We start from the raw sequence: 16,790 nt of genomic DNA, 5'->3' as shown, positions 1-16,790 counted from the left end.
ACAGTGGCCAGGGACAGGGACAGCACTGGAGCACCCGGCACAGGCACAGAGACAACCACAGCACACCTGGCACCGGCACAGAGCAGGGACGGCCATGGCACACCTGGTACAGGCACAGAGCGGGGACAACCATGGCACACCTGGTACAGGCAGGGACAGCCATGGCACACCTGGCACCGGCACAGGGGCAGCGATGCCGCACGTGAACCCGTGGCGGCCCCTGCAGGCTGTGCGGACACACGGGCCGGCTCAGCCCCAAGTGGGATCTGGGCATGCGGGGGCGGGTTGTGTCCCCCAGGGCCGTGGCGAGGCCCGGGCTGGTCCCTGCTGGGCCGGGGTCGGTGCCGCTCCCTCAGCGTGTCCCGGGGAGGTCCCGCCCCTGCCCCCGCCATGGCGGCGCGCCCTGGGCGCTCTCACCTCCCGGCCGCTTGGGGGCGCTGTCCCCTACAAGCACGGCCGGTGCCGCTCTGCCCCGCTGCGCCCCCGCCGGAAGCGGAAGCGGCGGCGCCTCGTGGTTCCGGCTGAGGCGGCGGCGCTCGGAGCCATCGCAGCCCGTTCCTGTTTCGGGCTCCATTCCCATTTCTGCCTCCTTCCCGGCCCCGACCCCGCCTAGTTCCCGTTCTCGCCCCGTTCTTGGTCCTGTTCCGGCTTCCTTACCGGACCTAGCTCTGTTCCCATTCTTAGTCCCGTTCCCCGCTCCCTTCTCGTTCCCATTTCCGGCCCCGTTCCCGGCTCCATTCCCGGCCCCGCTCGCATTCCCCTTCCTGCCATGGCGGTCCGCGCCAGCTTTGAGAACAACAACGAGCTGGGCTGTTTCGCCAAGCTCACCAACGCCTATTGCCTCGTGGCCATCGGCGGCTCCGAGAACTTCTACAGGTGAGGGGGCCCTGCCCTGCCCGGCCCTGCCCGGCCCTGCCCGCGGCCCCGCGGGGCCCTGACGCGGCGCTTTGTCTTTGCAGCGTGTTCGAGGGGGAGCTCTTCGGGACCATCCCGGTGGTTCACGCCTCTATCGCCGGCTGCCGCATCATCGGCAGGATGTGTGTGGGTACGTGAGGCGGGAGGAGCCCCGGCGGGGACGGGGAAAGGTCGCGGGTTCGGTCGGAGCCGCACCGGGGGCTGAGCCGTGCCGGGGAGCCCGTGGGGCAGCGCCCCTCGCCCTCGGGAGTTGTTTTAATGCCTCGAGTATGTGAGGAGGAGGAAGGATGATTTCAAAGATCATTTCCAACCTGGCGAATTCTGTGAAGGACGGAGGGGAACAGAGACTCGCCCGGGAGCCGGGCTGGGGGGAGTGTTGGCTTTTGGGGCCAGGGAAGCTCCGCTGTTCCTCAGTGCCGGCCCGGGCAGGGGAGGCATTACCGAATGTGAAAGTCAGGGAAAAGCCTTTCACGTGTCTCTGCCTGGTGAGACCCTGTTAGGTCAGACCAGCTTCTTGCTTATTTGTTCCTTTAACCCTTCAGTCGTGCTGCCACAGTCACACAAACAGTAGCACCTGGGCCTTTTGTAGGGCAAATGGCATCTGCACGGAGAGTTCCTTCTAAAGTGTCTCACTGAGAGCCTCGGGCTTCCTTTAGTCCTGTTGGAAGAGAGAAGGGAGTGAAGACAGTGCCGTTCACCCACACTCCGTGCTTCAGCCTGGATTTTCTTTTCCCGTGGTGCAGGTTATTTTTAAATCTCTTGGGCTGAATTCTGGGCTCAGAAGGAACACACAGAGCAAGAGCAGCTCAAGCCACATGTGAACAGCAGGGAAGTGCTAGGGCACCCTGTAGAAACATTCTTTTCATTCTATTCTATTTTCTTTTGTCGTTTTAGGGAACAGACACGGGCTGCTGGTCCCGAGCAGCACGACAGACCAAGAGCTTCAGCACATCCGCAACAGCCTCCCGGATTCCGTGCGGATCCAGCGCGTGGAGGAGCGGCTGTCAGCTCTGGGCAATGTCACCACATGCAATGACTATGTGGCCCTGGTTCACCCAGATCTGGACAGGGTACGGGGCTCTGGGACACTCCCACATTCAAAGTGGGGCTGGGGAGGCTGCCCAGGCTGCAGCTGGAATTGTTCCCTCCGGCTCAGCTGCGGTCAGTGTGCTCTGGAGAATGGAGGAGTGGGGGGTCATGTGTATCATGGGACAGGACACGGGGAATGGCTCCCCTCTGACAGAGGGCAGGGCTAGATGGGATATTGGGAAGGAATTCTCCCCTGTGAGGGTGGTGAGGCCCTGGCACAGGGTGCCCAGAGAAGCTCCAAGCCCCATCCCTGGCAGTGCCCAAGGCCAGGTTGGATGTGGCTTGGAGCAACCTGGTTTAGTAGAAGGTGTCCCTGCCCATGGCAGGGGTGGAATGAGATGAGTTTTAAGGTCCCTCCAACCCAAACCATTCTGTGATTCAGTGATCATTGGGTGCAGTTTGCTTTGTGTGCATAAAATTGAGTGAATTAGAGTGTGCACAGGTCTAGTAAAGAGCGTAAGGAGGAGTGCAGTGAGGACCACAGAAGGAGTTACAAGCTACAGCTGAGTGAGCCAGAGCATGTCATAGCTGAAATAGACCATGGATGTGCATGATTACAGGGGTCTGAAAGAAAAAGAAAAGATTCTTGTATGAGAGTTTAAAATAAGGGCAGAGGAGACAAAGCAGTCCTATTTTATGTCTGAGAACTGATACCTTAACAGCATTGAGAGCGATGTGTTGTGTGGCTGCAGCTCCTGACAGTGTTTGCTTCCAGCTTCTGCTAAAGGTGATGAAGAGATGGGACTTCGTGGCAGGAGTGCAAAGGGAAAAAGGGGATGGGAGAAGGCTTTGCACTATATGTTTTAAAAAAGTGTAAAAAGTAAAGTAAGATGGCCAGAGAGAGAGAAATCAAGATAATTCACAGTGAAACTTAGAGAGGAAGGAAGTTGTTAGAGTTATAAGGATAATACCATTTTGTCCCAGTGGTTTGAGGCCAAAGGGGACTGGTTTTCTGGGAATTAATACAAATGATGTACTGCCAACAGAAAGGGGGGATTTGGGCATTTCTCAGCAAAAGCATGAGGTTGTGTTTATAGTGACACAGGAAACTGGGAACACATGGAGCTTGGCTTTGTGTGCTACCGTGGCTGGGTTGCAATGGGCTGTGCAGTGTGGGAGGCTCCCAGCTGAGGGCTGTGTGCAGGAATAACTTGACTTCCCACTCCACAATACTGTTTAGCTGAAGGCTTTATCCTCCTTCCATTTGCAGGAGACAGAAGAGATCTTGGCAGATGTGCTGAAGGTGGAGGTTTTCAGACAAACAGTAGCAGACCAGGTGCTGGTAGGAAGTTACTGTGTTTTTAGTAATCAAGGAGGAATCGTGCACCCCAAAACTTCAATCGATGACCAGGACGAACTGTCTTCTTTGCTGCAGGTCCCACTCGTGGTAAGGCATTTTTGGAGTGTTAGCTCTTCCCATTCCCTCCCAACTCAGTTGCAGTGTTTCTCCAGCTCAGGGGCTCCCAGATACTGTTTCACTGTGAAGTTATTCTGAGTGGGAGGTGAGGAAAAGACTTGAACCAAGTCTTCCAGACAGTTTCTTGTCTTTCCTGAGTCTGAATAAGCTGCTCAGTGCTTACAGCTGCATTCTGAAATGTTGCTCTGCTGGGATTGTGCAAGTTTTGCAGATACAGAATGTGAGGCTGTCTGTGGTCTGGCTGAAGCCAATGTTTGAAATGGTTAAGTAAGAAACTCCTGTGCCTGCTCAGTTGGATGTGTGAATGCTATTATCCTTCCTGCTTATTGGATTCTCTTTCACTGAAAGCCACACCAATTTCTCACCAGAGTAAAGGCTGTTCATCATTTTATCTGACACCTTCAGAACTTTGCTGGTGGCAGAGCTCATCTTTTCAGCGGTGTGAGCCGAGCCCTCCAGTAAAGCCCTGTGCCAGCAGTGTGTGAGGAGCTGTGCAGTGCCAGCTCCTGCTCACTGCTGCTGTGTCCCTGGCAGGCGGGGACGGTGAACCGCGGCAGCGAGGTGATCGCAGCAGGGATGGTGGTCAACGACTGGTGCGCCTTCTGTGGGCTGGACACCACCAGCACCGAGCTCTCCGTCATCGAGAGCATCTTCAGGCTCAACGAGGCTCAGCCAAGCACCATTGCCACCAACATGAGGGATTCCCTGATTGACAGGTAGGGAGGATCTACCTCCAGGCAGAATCATGGTCAAAACAGGCGAGATTTTATTATAAAAGCAGCTGGTTTCACAGTTGAGCTATATTTTTTAATTATCATTTTTTCACTTCCTCTCCCCTTTTGTTGGTTACTGGCAGCAGTTACTCATTGGGTTATGGAATGTTTCATTGCAATGAGAATCCTTTTTGTGAGAAATAACATCTGTTTCAGCTGTGAGATTTTCTTTTCTAACTGTTCAGTGCTCAGCTATGACATGAATGGTTTTTTTTTAAAAACAAATCTTATTTTAAAAGTTAAAATACCAGTGACTTTGCTTGTCATCTTGGTTTTTGATTGCTGTAGTTATTCAGATGTTATTTCAAATGCTTGCTATAACCATTGCTGGAGGCAGAAAGACTGTGGAACTTGTCAGCTGCTGCTGCCTTAAACTTCTTATATTTAAAACTGCTAACTTGAATTTTTTTTAAGCCTTTTTGTTAAAGGCTTTGTCCAAGATACTTTTTAATGTGAGGCAGGTGTTGTTTTCTGTCTGGAGTGGTAATGATATGGGACCTTCCCCATTCATTAATGTGTGTAAATGTTTTTACATTTAGGCCTAAGCATAGATTAATGTCCTGTGGGAACTGTATTTGGGCTTTGAGTTACAACCCTGAGGACCACTGATATGCTAAAAGTGTGTTCCTGAACGACCTGAGCATTGTAACTTGGTGGCTGAGTTCTCAGCCACAATCTGGGAATTGTTTATGGCATGAGGAACTCCTTCAGTGGAGAACCCTTTAAAGAATTCTCTGCCCTGTTACAGTTTGGGTACAAAGTCTTGATGTCTCTGAGCATATCAGAGCCATAATTAAACCTGCTCTGAGCTGTTGATCATTACCTGGGCCAGGCTGAATGTGCATTTTGCCTTTGCCAGCCTGAGAGGTCTGTTCCTGTGGCTGGCTGTTAGCAGCCACATCATCTTGCTTCCCTCTTTTCAGAGGTCATTTTCTAGGAAGGGAAATATTTTCTGGGCCTTTGTAGTGGGAAGGTGAGAACTGACTGAAGCTGGTATTTTGAAATGCCTTCTGCACTCTGGGACTACTAAGCCTTCTTTCTGTTTTGTCTTTTAGCCTGACATGAGCAGTGTTGGTTCCTACTTCCCAGAAAGCTCCTAAGGAGTGAAGTGTTGAGCTGCACTTTGGATCACAGACATCCAGACCTTCTGATGATGTTTCTGCAGGCCTGGCCCAAGGGAGAGGCTCCAAAACCAAATTTTTGTCATCTTTTGTAAACTGTTACCACAAAAACTGACAAATAACATGCGTAAGATACAAATAAGGAATGCTCTCTATCCCTTTGCTCAGTTCTTCAGCTCTGCTTTCTGGTTTTGTGATGCCAACTGAGCCCCTCAAATTACCCCACAATATTTACTCTTGTTGCTCTTGGATGTTGGTCACTAGAGATTATTTTGCCTTAAGTCTTGCACCAGTGTCCTGCTGCACAGCAGTTTGTTTTGGCATGACATACGCTGCCCTCTCTTTCCACACTCCTGTTCAAGTGGTGTTTCTGCTCTAGGTACACATAAGACCCCTCTGTATGTCCAATACCAAAAATACAGTAGTTTACTTGCCACAAAATAATTCAAAAGTCATCACCTGCTTTTTTGCCCCCCCACTTGCAGCTCTTCCCATGGGATGGTGATTCTGAAGTGATCAGCTTGGATAAAAATGAGTTTTTCAGTGTCAATCCAAGGGCTTTTAACAACAACAGTATGGGAGTCCCTGGGGCAGTGTTTGACCTGGTGTCACCTGTGCTGCTTCTGAGGCACCTGCAAGAGAGCCCAAAAGGCAGACTGTTGCCAGTGTAATTTGTCCTGCAGGAGTTCACCTCCTACAACGGGAAACTCTTCGAAGTCAGCAAATCCCAATGAATTTGGACCACCTCATCTGGAGTTACCTTGGAGACAAAGGTTAAATAACAACAGTTCTAAGCAGTCACATCATCAGTCAGAGGCTACAGATTTGGGAGCTTCCTCATGAAGAGCTTGGCCTGTGCCAGATGGAAAGCAGCTGTAGGTGCTGCTTTTGGGCAGAAGATAGTAATTTCTTTCTACACAGCTGTTGCTCAGTGATATCTCATTTCAGTTGCTTTCCTGCTTGTCCATTAAGGGTGCACTGAAGGCATAGAAGTGCCTCTATTTCCCATCCTGAGGGTAAGAGGAAGCTGTCACTTGTCTCCACACAGCTGCCTTGCTCTCAGCTGGGTTCTCCTGAGGAATGATGACCTGAGGGCCATACGGGCAGAGCTCTTTTCAGCCCAGGTGCTTTGGGCTTTGTAGAAAATTGAGTAAATTTCCATTTTTGTTTTACTGTCTGGATGTTCAGGGAAGGCTTTGTAAGATTTGGCTGATAAAAGGTTACTCCTTAAACTTTAAAATAAAGATTGCTATGATCATCTCTGATCAGATATCAACCCTTTGATATCATGCACCACCTGTCCTGGCACTGACTCCAGGTCTCCTCTCAGCCTGTCTCAGTATTTAGAGTGAGAAGCTGCTTCCCTTTGGCCACCTCACAGGGCTCAGCTTTTAGGTGGAGCAAATGTGATACCTGTTCTGAACATGGGTCTGTGGGAATTCTGAACTAGAGAGATGGACCTGTGTACAAGGAAAACAAACTATAATAAAGAATGGATTTAGAAACATGGATCATGAGAGAGGATAAACGTGGTGTTTCAATGGCAAGTTGTGTCTCAGAAGACCTGTGCAGCTCTTGAAGGAGTCCACAGGGATAGGGAGAAGGTCTCTTGTACTGTTAGTTGTATTCTCAAAAGGCATTTGGCAGGATTTTGTGCCCAAGGCATTTAGGGACCTTGGGTGAGTGATCCCATGGAATGAGGGAAGCCTTCTTACATGTCTGCTTTAGGAAAGGCAGTGGATGAGGGCAGGGAATTGTGGCCACACTGACTTTGACTAGTGAGGATGAGGACTGGACAGAAGGGTAAATTTAGTGCAGCTGAGTGTGAAGTGAAGCACATTTGGTTAAGAATCCAAATTTCACCCCGTAGTGGTGAACTCTGGGCAGTACCAGAGCACATTCCTGATGGAAGGTCCATATTGGAACGGATGTGCTCAGGCTTCAGCAATGGTCAAGAAAGCAAACAATGTCTGCAGCTAATTAGGAAAACAAAGCCCAAACAGCTCAAAGCAGCATGAGCTGTAAATCCATGAAGCATCTTTAGCCCGAGCACTATGTGTAGATGAGATGCAAATATTGCACAGTGGTTGCCAAGCGTTTCTGCAAATAGGTATTTTGGGGTAATGCTCATCTACATTAAATTTTGGGTCTCAAGAACTCCAAAAGAAGCTGGGGAAAGGAGAAGTGAAATTCTCATGGCACTGCCCATTACTTCCCCTGAGATCCTGCCCTGCAGTGCCAGAGCTGGCAGGAGCAGGGTGGTGAGGAGGAGGCTGAGCACAGCAATGTGCCTCAGCAAGGGTGAAATGAGCCCAGGTGCAGGGTTACAGAACAGCAGGTGACGGGCCCTTGGCATCACAGCCCGAGGCACAAGCACAGTGACTGACCAGCACTTGACTGACCCTTTCCATGTACTTTCATCTCCAAGGCAACACACAATAAAATCAATAAAATCAAGCCCAGAGCTGGGCTCCCACGGGTTCTTGGGATTCTTAAAAATGAAATTGCTGAGCTACAAAGCTGTGGGTTACAGACCATGGCTAAAGCCATCTGGCACCTTTGCCATCAGGCAGTGGAAGGCAACACATGACTTCAGCTGCTAGGAAGGGTTGCAGGAATGATCTGAGGAACTGAAGGTGTGCTGGACAAATAGGTGATACCATGAGAAGGGCTGGAATCTAGCCATGGGATGAATGTGACAGGAGGGAGAAATTAAAGTCTCATAACTGGGTTCAGTGAGGTCTTGGGGTGTGTAGCTGTGTGTGCTTTAATGGCCAAAAACTTTCATCAGGATCCTTTACAGAGGTTTTTAAACCTCTGAGTCCTCACGGTGTGAGATGGGAGATCTTGAGGTTTAATGACTAGTTATAAGTTAGGAATAATTAATCTGCCTTAATGGAGGACCAACTTTTGTGAATGTAGTGATCATGCATCCCAGCAAATGTCTAAATTTCCTGGGATGATGAGCCTGCATGGTGATGAAATTATTCAAAGTAGTCAAAAACTGGAAAAAAACCAAATAGGATATTGAGTGCAGTACAGTGAGCGTGGCACCCTGGCAGCTTGTCCAGGGTGTTCGGGGTCCCTGGGCTGTCCAAACCCCCGTGGTGCAGAGCAGGATCACAGGAATACACTTAGAACAGCCTTTTGCTTGTGAGAGTTGAATTAGCACTGCTGATCCCTGCTCCCCTGTGGGAACAACATGTCCTGCACTTCTGGACAGGAGCTGGAACACAGCCCCTGCCTACAGAGAGCTTTGGCCAGGCTGATGGGCAGCGAGTCCAGTGCTGCAGCACAGCACAGGATCCCAGCAAAGAGCTCAGGGGTGGGAACTGTCCCTTACACAAAAAACATGTTTGTGCCCAGATCCAAGTTACCCTAGGACTGTCCAGGGGCTGATCATAGCAAAACAGAGATGATAACAAATGGGATTGTGCTGGAGGAAAGCTGCTTACCCCCCTGTGGCTGCAGAGTGCTGTTCTCACCCCCTGAATACCTCCTGCAATACCTCACCCCCTGGAAACTCCAACACCGTAACACCTGCCCCAGGGCAGGTAGAAAAGGCCCCGAGGTATTTCTGTGGCTCTGTGGAGCAGCAGCTCAGGCTGGGTTTTGGCAGCCCAGGACAGCAGCTGAGGCTGGGTTTTGGCAGCCCAGGACAGCAGCTCAGGCTGGGTTTTGGCAGCCCAGGGCAGCAGCTCGCCTTGCTGCAGCCGGGCACACTGCTCAGCCTCCAGCGCACCCAGGCACTGCGCTGCCTGAGCAGCTCGTTCCTTGGACAGGCCAAAACCCTACCTTTGCAGCAGGGAGGAGAAAATACAAACAAACCCAGACATGGCTCTCCATTGTAAATTTTTTTTTAATTTTTTTTTTTTTTTTTTTTTAATGATGGCTGTTGGAAGTTGCTCAAAGGCTTGGGCTGTCGCAGTCCCGGCGAGATGGCAGCGTACAGATGAGACCGAGGTGCCATGTGGCTGTGGCGTCCGTGGTGTGTGTCCCACCACACCTCTGGTACACAGAGCAACGCGGAGTAGCGTGGGGGTGTCTGATCAGTAGCTCTGACTTTGTTTGGTCCTTCGCACTCCCTTCACCCATCATGAGACGTTAGCACGTTTTGTCACTACAGTTCAAAGTTTCGCATCTACGAGCTTCTCACTTACTTTGTAATATGTTGGTAATAGTTTATGTTTAAACACAATAAACAGCTTGGCTATGGAAATCAGTTATGAAGGACAAAATACAATTTGAAACCACGCATTAATGCAGTCCTAGTGGGCTTCACCAGACGAATCTATGTGTCTATCCTGCTTCACCAGAGCAATATTTGAGCACTAATTAGCAATCCGGAATGCTAACAATCTCTCTGCTGCTTCGTTCCTCATTGTAATTAGGAATAGTTTTAGCATGTTTGTAGTCCTTGGGGTTTTTTTCAGAGCTGACATTATAAAGCTGTACTTTTTCTATACTAAGTGGACATTCTGTGCATTGCACTTCCATTGCACTCAATAGAATTCAGTTATAGGCAGAGGGTTTAGGTTAATCACCTGTTCCCCAGGGTGAGCAGGCAAAGCAATTCCTGTGCTGACATGGATGGCACTTCTGTACAGTGCTGGACTTCACTGTTACACTGTGCTGCAATAGACTCTTCCACTCTTATTCAACATGGTAAAAATATCAGCATCAACATGAAAATCAAAAGTTTATGGTTAGGGCACAATGTCCTGAACCACTTACAACTGTAAGAGGGATAAATAGAAGCTACTGTTGTAGGAAGAGATCTGTGGAAAGTCACTAGCTGAAAGTTAAGGTGGTTTTTTTGCCTTTACCTGATTTTTATGGCTCTGTCAAACATGGTCAACTCATTCTACTGTGTGGCATGCTTCCTTTGGTCCTTGCCAAATATTTGCCTGTGAAGACGTGAGTGAAACAAAAAATAACCCCCAATTTTGAAGGCATACAATGTTTGTAACATCTACAGGGGTTGGATTTAGTTTTATAAACAGGCCTAATTCTTACTGTACCTTGATTATTTCAGCAAAATATAATGACAACCTCACTCCAAACAAACATTTCCATTCTCCTGAAACCCAACGTACAAATTCCACAATCTAGTTACACATGCCACGGAACAACAACTCATCTTTTCCCAGCGTCTTAACAGGCAGAGTGCAGTCTGCATCTATACACATTCCCGGTATTTTGGTAACCATCGGTTCTTGCTGGCAGGAGCTTAAACCAACTTACATGACATTTAAATATTTCTTTCATGAGTGGCTCCCAAAACAAAAACCATGATTGTTTTTTGGTTGGTTTTTTTATTTTTAGACCAAATTACTTTGTCTTCAGATTGTCCCAGTCTAGGGCTTGATGTTGCCAGGTGTCTGTTTGGTGCTTCTTGAGCTTCTGCTCCACACTCCGGTACCTCTTTGAGTGCTCGGTGGTTCCTTGTGCACTGTGCTGAGTGGCAGCATTGATTAGTTATGAATGTACAAAACATCTGACCAGCAGGTATTGGAAAATTGTATCCAGGCAGATCCCTGGATTTTGTAATAAACTAAGAAGATTTTTTAGAATGATTCAGCATCAGAATGTCTTCTGCTTATGACACTGAAATTGTTCTTGTTCATAGATTTCATGATCTTAATTCATTTATGAGACAGCTATTAAAAAAATGGTTCTGTTCAGAGGTGGTTTAGCTACACTGGAGAATGCTGGGTTTAACAGGGAGCACTGGTGCAGGGAACTGAAGGAAGTTTCCCAGATCAGTTGAAACCTGTCTCGAAGACTCTGGTGCTGGCAGAGCGAGCCAGTGGATGGCACCGCGACCGGCAGGTGACCTAAGCAGCACGAAGGAAGGAGGCTCCACACTGCAAGGCTGCCTGCCTGTATTTTTTCCAGTTTTCCTGCTTATTTCCATCCCAGGGTGTTCAAAACTTGTAGGTCACTGAAGTAGTTTTGTTTGGTAGGCTTTTCAATGCATTTTCTCTTTTTTGTGTGTGTCCATAGTCCTCATCAGCTCAATGAGTTGAAATGTGCAGCGGGCTGTGTCATACCCATTCCTGGACAGGTCTTTTGTAGTACACAACATTTTGCTGCACCTCTTTGTTTTTAAACTGGAAGATTGTGTATACCAGGACAAGGATACACAGGGACAGGATGCAGGGGATCACCACTGCGATGGCATTGACAGTGCTGGGCACGTCGTTTATTGTCACCATGATATCCACATCGTCGTGCGGGAGGCGCCGGTCCTTGCTCCGCTCAACATCCTTCTGGTTACAGCCCATCCAGTCCCTGAGGATCGACCTGGGGTAGCCTGGCTCCACACTCAGCCGCTGGTTATCAAACTTCCAGTACTCTTTCCCTTTGTAAAAGTAGGTGTAAACTAGGAGACAAAACAAAGAGTATTTCTCACTATTTCCGGTTAATGAGCTGTGCTTGTGGAAGGACATTAAGGGAGCCTGGACAACTGAAACTAGCCACTACCTAAGTCAATAAAACACTTTTATCCAGGGCATTCCCAAGCCATTGTAAAGTCAATGTGGTTTTGGAGCTGGGATTTAAAGGAGAAGCTATAACCCTGGCTTGTGTGTTCAACATTGCCCATGGAACACCATTCCCCTTGGCCAAGACAAGCTGAGAATTAAAAAACAAAGCCCTACTAACTTTAAAGGAAGGGTTCTGCACTGAGTTATTTTTTACTACACCATCTGTAAAGATGTGCTCGTCATTACCAAGTGATTAACATCATCTGCAGGGTGCCAACATGTGCCTGGGTGTGACAGTGTTTGGAAGAACACCAGGCTTCTGTTCATTCAGCCTGAGGGAGCAAATGCTGAGTAAGATGAATCCTTTTGCCACAGAATCACGAAGATTTGGCCTGTGTTAAGGAGCAGTGCTGTCCTGCTGCTAATAAAAGGGTGATGCTTTATGCTACATGTTGTTTGAAGCACCTCTCTCTCCCCAGATGACTCATTTTCTAATGACTCTCAAGTTATTAGAAAAAAAGGAAAGAGAACAGGAGAAGGGAGCTGTGGTGAAAAGTGCTGGTCTCCTGCACTGTTCCCCAGCTTAGCTGGTCTCACTGCTATCCTCCAGCCTGGCCCAGCCCTACAGCCCTCCTCTCACACCACAGCTCCAGATCTGAACACAGCCTCAATGGCACAAGCCCCTTCTGTTGGCTCTTTCCCTAACTGGAGGAGGAGGAACTCTTCAAATCAGAGAAAGAAATGTGTTGGAAGGAGCCTCTCTGGAGCTCCAAGCCCCTACTCAGAGCATAACTTCAAGGCTAACTGCTAACATCAGACAGGTTGGAGCCTTCAGCAGAGAGCCAGAGCTCACCACAGGTAAATTAGGAGGAAATGTAACTTCCAGCATCCTCAGAAACAGGGCCCAGGAAAAGTTGGGTCTATTGTGGCAGAAAAATCCCATTCCCTATGAGCTGGATTGTCATAATGTGGTTTAGCAGCTGAAGGAGGTGTGTGGGTTGGGACAAGGGTCAGGAAGGATCTCAAACTGCTGCTGCTCACAAAGCCCAGATGACCCCAGGGCTTCTGAGACTTGATTCCTGGATCAGAAAATACTCAAAACACTCCACATCCAACCGCCCAGCTCCCAGCACAGACCAGCTCTTCCCGATCTCACAGCTGTAATGACTGCAGACACATACAGCCTTCCTTGCTGATGAAAGCCCCCTGAGGAGCCTGAGGGATTCCTCTCCACACGGTGATGGGCTTTGGGTATCCTGGGTCCGTTGCTCTCTTGTCCTCGTTGTACCTCCAGTACCTGTCCCCCTTGAAGAAGTACGTTTTGCCCACGGGCTCCCAGCGCAGTGCCGTGTCGATGCCCTCCCGGGGCAGGCAGTTCCCCAGCTCCACCAGGCTGTGAGGGTAGCCTGGCTCTGCCGTCACTTCCTTAAAAACCCAGTACTTATCTCCTAGAGGTGAGTGAGGACACAAACAGATTGGCCTGGTTAGGAGTTGAATCAATACGAACCTAAACCAACTGCAGTGAACCATAGGATGTTGAGGGCTTCCAGGCTTAACTGTAATCTGTGAAAAAGCTGCTCCTCCATTTTGAATCTGAAACCTTATTTCATCTGCTGCTTGTCAGCTCTTGTTTTGGGAGAGCTGTTGAACAGCCCTTTCCCATTTACCTTCTCATGCCAGTAATGATTTCAAAGACTTGTCTCATCCCCTGTCTGCCATCCCTTGCTCAGGCTAAGGTGTTGGTCAGCCCAAGCTTTTTAGACATTTCTGTTGCCTTTCCCTGAGCCTTCTCAAGTTTTCATACAGTTTAGAAAGCTGAGGTACTGAAGCTGCAGACACAAATTCAGAAGCCTGTGGTTTTGTACTGGACATGCTTTCCAGCCACGCTTCCTTGCTCACAACTTGCTCTCAAGTTACAGGATCCTGTTCAGACACTGTCACCATACAAGGAGCTAAAGTGGGTCCCAGCACAAGGTTGGTCATTTTGTCTCTTTAGGAGACACTTGTCCAGAAATGAGGTTTGGGAGTGCCCTGCACCTGGAGAGGCCTCAGTGCCCTGGTGAAAGGTGTTCAAGGATAGGGAGGGAACTGACACTCCCTGGGAAATAGGAGCTGTTTCTTGTTATCACATGAAAGCCAACTTCCCCTAATTGATCTTAACTCTATACAGAGATTTTCCTGGCAAGGCCAGCCCACACTGAACTGTATTTGAAGGATCAATGTGGCTGCTTGAAGTGCCCCCTTGGAAAAGGACAAGGGTGCAGCGTACCTGTTTTCACCATTTTCATGCCCTAAAAGCAGCCTGAGGTGAGGCAGGAGTGGTTGGCTCATACTGAACTGTACTGTACCTTTGAAGAAAACGAATTTGCCATCAGAGCGCTCATAGGCTGCGTCGATCTTTGCAGGGAGGCCCTTCCAGAACTGCTCAATCTGCATGGGATACCCCTCCTGCACCCGGTTGTTGCGCAGACGCCAGAACCAGCGATCCTGAGAAAACCAGAAGCCTCTTGAGACTGAGTATTTTTGTCTTGCAGTCAGACCTGGCTGGGTCCAGCATCCAGCACTGCTAATTCTTGCCTAGGCCCCACAACCATTACAGACACAAGTCCTGCTTCAGGTGACAGCTCCAACCCAGCCCAACACTGTCTTCAGTGTGGGAAGTGCTCTGGGGGGAAGATGGCAGCCCAAAGGGGGAGATGTTGATTGATGGTGCTGTGAAAAAGGGTGGAAAGAAGGAGAGGGAAAAGGAGCAGGGGGAAGAGAGTCCACAGCTGTAAGCATTGTGACCTCTCCATGTCTTGTCACTGAGGTGTCCTGCTTGTCCTGGTACAGTTGAAGCTCAACTCTCAGAGGCCAGGAGAGCCAGACAGCCTGAACATTACCTGGTGACTGTGTGAAACACACAAGGTCTGAAGGCACAAAGGAGTTATGAAATATTCCTTTAGATATTAGATCATTAGTTAAAGCTGCAGTGGATGCTCAGGGATGAGCATGAGCAGGACAGAACCTGTGAGACTTCTCCCAGATACCATCCCAACCTTCAACTAGTTTCATTTCAGTAATATTCTGCAATTGATGTGGTTTGTCCATTTAATAACCCTCAATATATCTGCACACTTCATACCCATTGGGCAGAGTGAAAGCTACTGGTATTTTGGGAAGGGGATCATGGATGTCCATATTCAAGGCACCCTAATGGGTTATTGAGCAAAGCCTCTCCTTCCTCCCTGGCTGTAGTTTACAAGGAAGGTTGACTCAAACTCCCCAGGTAGGCTGAGTGTTCCCAAAGCCCCAGCTCTGTGCATGTCACCTCTGAGACAACGAGGCTTGTTCCCACAGAAGCTGTGGCTGCCCCATCCCTGGAAGTGTTTCAGGCCAGCTTGGATGGGGCTTGGTCTAGTGGAAGGTGTCCCTGTCCACGGCAGGGAGTGGAACAAGATGGTCTTTAAGGTCCCTCCCAGCCCAAACCACTCTAGGATTCTGTGGTTAACCGTGGCACTGGTATTGCTCCCTGGCTTTACAGGTGGCTCCTCTCAGGCTTGGTGGTGTCTGCCAATGGTCTCTGCCAATGCACCCAGTTCACATTTTGGAGCACAGGCTGCCTGGGCATTTTGTAAATCCCATCAGGCACTGTTTCCAAATATTACAGAGCCAATCTGCTTACACTTCCTTCCAATACTGCTCAGTCATCACCCCCAGAGGAACAGAGCTATTTTCACAGCCATTTCAAATCTCACTACCAAATACTTCTATTAACCCTTTCCAGCAATAAAATGAAGGGAAGACTCATGGGTAAGCGGGAATTCTTAGTACCTTGAAAACAAACATTTCTCCTCTAAAGAGAGCCACAGTGTTAAAGTTGCCATCACAGATGTTCGGTTTGGAGCCAGGGAGAGCTGGCCTGTCACCCAGAGGAGGACTGGGAGGCCGTGGCTGTCTCTCGTGTTTTCTTTCCGAAGTGGAGTGAATTCTGCGAACAGGAAGAGTTGGTAAAGGCCTGGTTGGCTCCAGGGGCTCAACAGGAGGACCTAGAAGTGAAAAGGAATATGTTTAGTAAATTGGACACGCTTGGTTTTTCTGTAAGCTTTAAAAGGCTCCAGGCTGGATGGACAGCACTGCCAGGGATTTATATACTCCTGATGCAGAGCTCACTTCCTAGAAATGGGGAGCAGAATGAGATGCATCCACAAGTGAAAACTATCCCAAAACAGACAAGTGATAAGAACTGAAGAAGAGACAGAATGTTTTTGTAGGTCTTCCCAAGGAGGCTGGAGCTAAAAGGAAGGAGGAGCCACACCAGTCACGTTCCCAACTGAAATGAAAGGTCGTAACCCTTGAATAGAAATGTTTAGTAGACCATAAAAAAAGGCAACAAAAAACCCTAGAAACCAAAGCAAAACCAGAAAAAAAAAATGGTGTGAAAACCAATGCTACATTGTAGGGGAACTGCGGGGAATACTTTATTACAGGTCAGTTACCAATCTGTGCTTTCCCTGACAAACAGGTGTTACAAGGAACCTTATCCCACTCAAGTGATGCCCTCCCAGCACAGCTCTCCCTTTCCATCCTTCCCCAGCTCAGCTCTGGGATGTGACAAGGCTGCAGGAATGTACAGAGAAATAAAAGTATGAGTGAGTTAGACTGGAGCAGAGGTCTTAAACTGCCTCTGCAGTTTTCATTAACAGTTAGAGGGAAATCTGGACCACATCTCACTCAGAGAGTCCCAGGTTCCTTGTTGCTTCTCAGAGAAGGCCACGAGTTAACATGGCAAGAAACAGAAGGCCACTAGAGCAAGAGATTTCGGTGAGCTTGAGATCTGAAGATGGTTTATTTGCTGGGATCAAGGTTTCAATTCCATTCTGAGCCTGTAGGACAAACCCCCCGTGGGCAGAATGGCGGCTGCTGTCATGGGTGCTGTTTCAGTGTCACTGTTTCGGGCCAAGGTGCTGCACCCCAGCTGGGGGTGAACACTGGCCCTGGACAAGGC

General features: G+C 49.0%; 2 protein-coding genes across 3 annotated transcripts in view; one reads left to right on the top strand and one right to left on the bottom strand.

Moving 5' to 3' along the window:
- The first annotated feature begins 502 nt into the window (after positions 1-502).
- On the top strand, positions 503-6,826 carry EIF6 (eukaryotic translation initiation factor 6). The gene is made up of 6 exons (XM_032126665.1): positions 503-876; positions 960-1,045; positions 1,810-1,985; positions 3,215-3,391; positions 3,956-4,137; positions 5,250-6,826. The coding sequence occupies exons 1-6, from the start codon at positions 770-772 to the stop codon at positions 5,257-5,259; spliced, it is 738 nt and encodes a 245-aa protein (XP_031982556.1). The 5' UTR covers positions 503-769; the 3' UTR covers positions 5,260-6,826.
- A 2,334-nt stretch (positions 6,827-9,160) lies between these two features.
- Positions 9,161-16,790, bottom strand: part of MMP24 (matrix metallopeptidase 24) — a 43,389-nt gene continuing 35,759 nt past the window's right edge. For both annotated transcript variants that reach the window (XM_032126663.1, XM_032126664.1), the window contains exons 6-9: positions 15,617-15,831; positions 14,152-14,290; positions 12,985-13,251; positions 9,161-11,700 (exon numbers count right to left, since the gene is read on the bottom strand). In XM_032126663.1, coding sequence (XP_031982554.1) covers positions 11,363-11,700; positions 12,985-13,251; positions 14,152-14,290; positions 15,617-15,831 — 959 coding nt within the window. In that variant the 3' untranslated portion in view covers positions 9,161-11,362. The remainder of the gene's footprint in view (positions 11,701-12,984; positions 13,252-14,151; positions 14,291-15,616; positions 15,832-16,790) is intronic.

This window comes from Corvus moneduloides, chromosome 17 (genome assembly GCF_009650955.1).
Source record: "Corvus moneduloides isolate bCorMon1 chromosome 17, bCorMon1.pri, whole genome shotgun sequence".
In the NCBI taxonomy this organism is placed as follows: domain Eukaryota; kingdom Metazoa; phylum Chordata; class Aves; order Passeriformes; family Corvidae; genus Corvus; species Corvus moneduloides.
Note: the sequence above shows the minus strand (reverse complement) of the source record. Positions and strands in the feature narration are given on the sequence as shown.

What these genes read in the sequence shown, in the direction of transcription:
- EIF6 (XM_032126665.1), top strand. Translation starts at nt 770, where the DNA reads ATGGCGGTCCGCGCCAGCTTTGAGAACAACAACGAGCTGGGCTGTTTC. An exon ending in CATCGGCAGGATGTGTGTGG is followed by an intron (nt 1,046 to 1,809) that starts GTACGTGAGGCG and finishes TTGTCGTTTTAG; the next exon opens with GGAACAGACACGGGCTGCTG. An exon ending in TTCACCCAGATCTGGACAGG is followed by an intron (nt 1,986 to 3,214) that starts GTACGGGGCTCT and finishes TTCCATTTGCAG; the next exon opens with GAGACAGAAGAGATCTTGGC.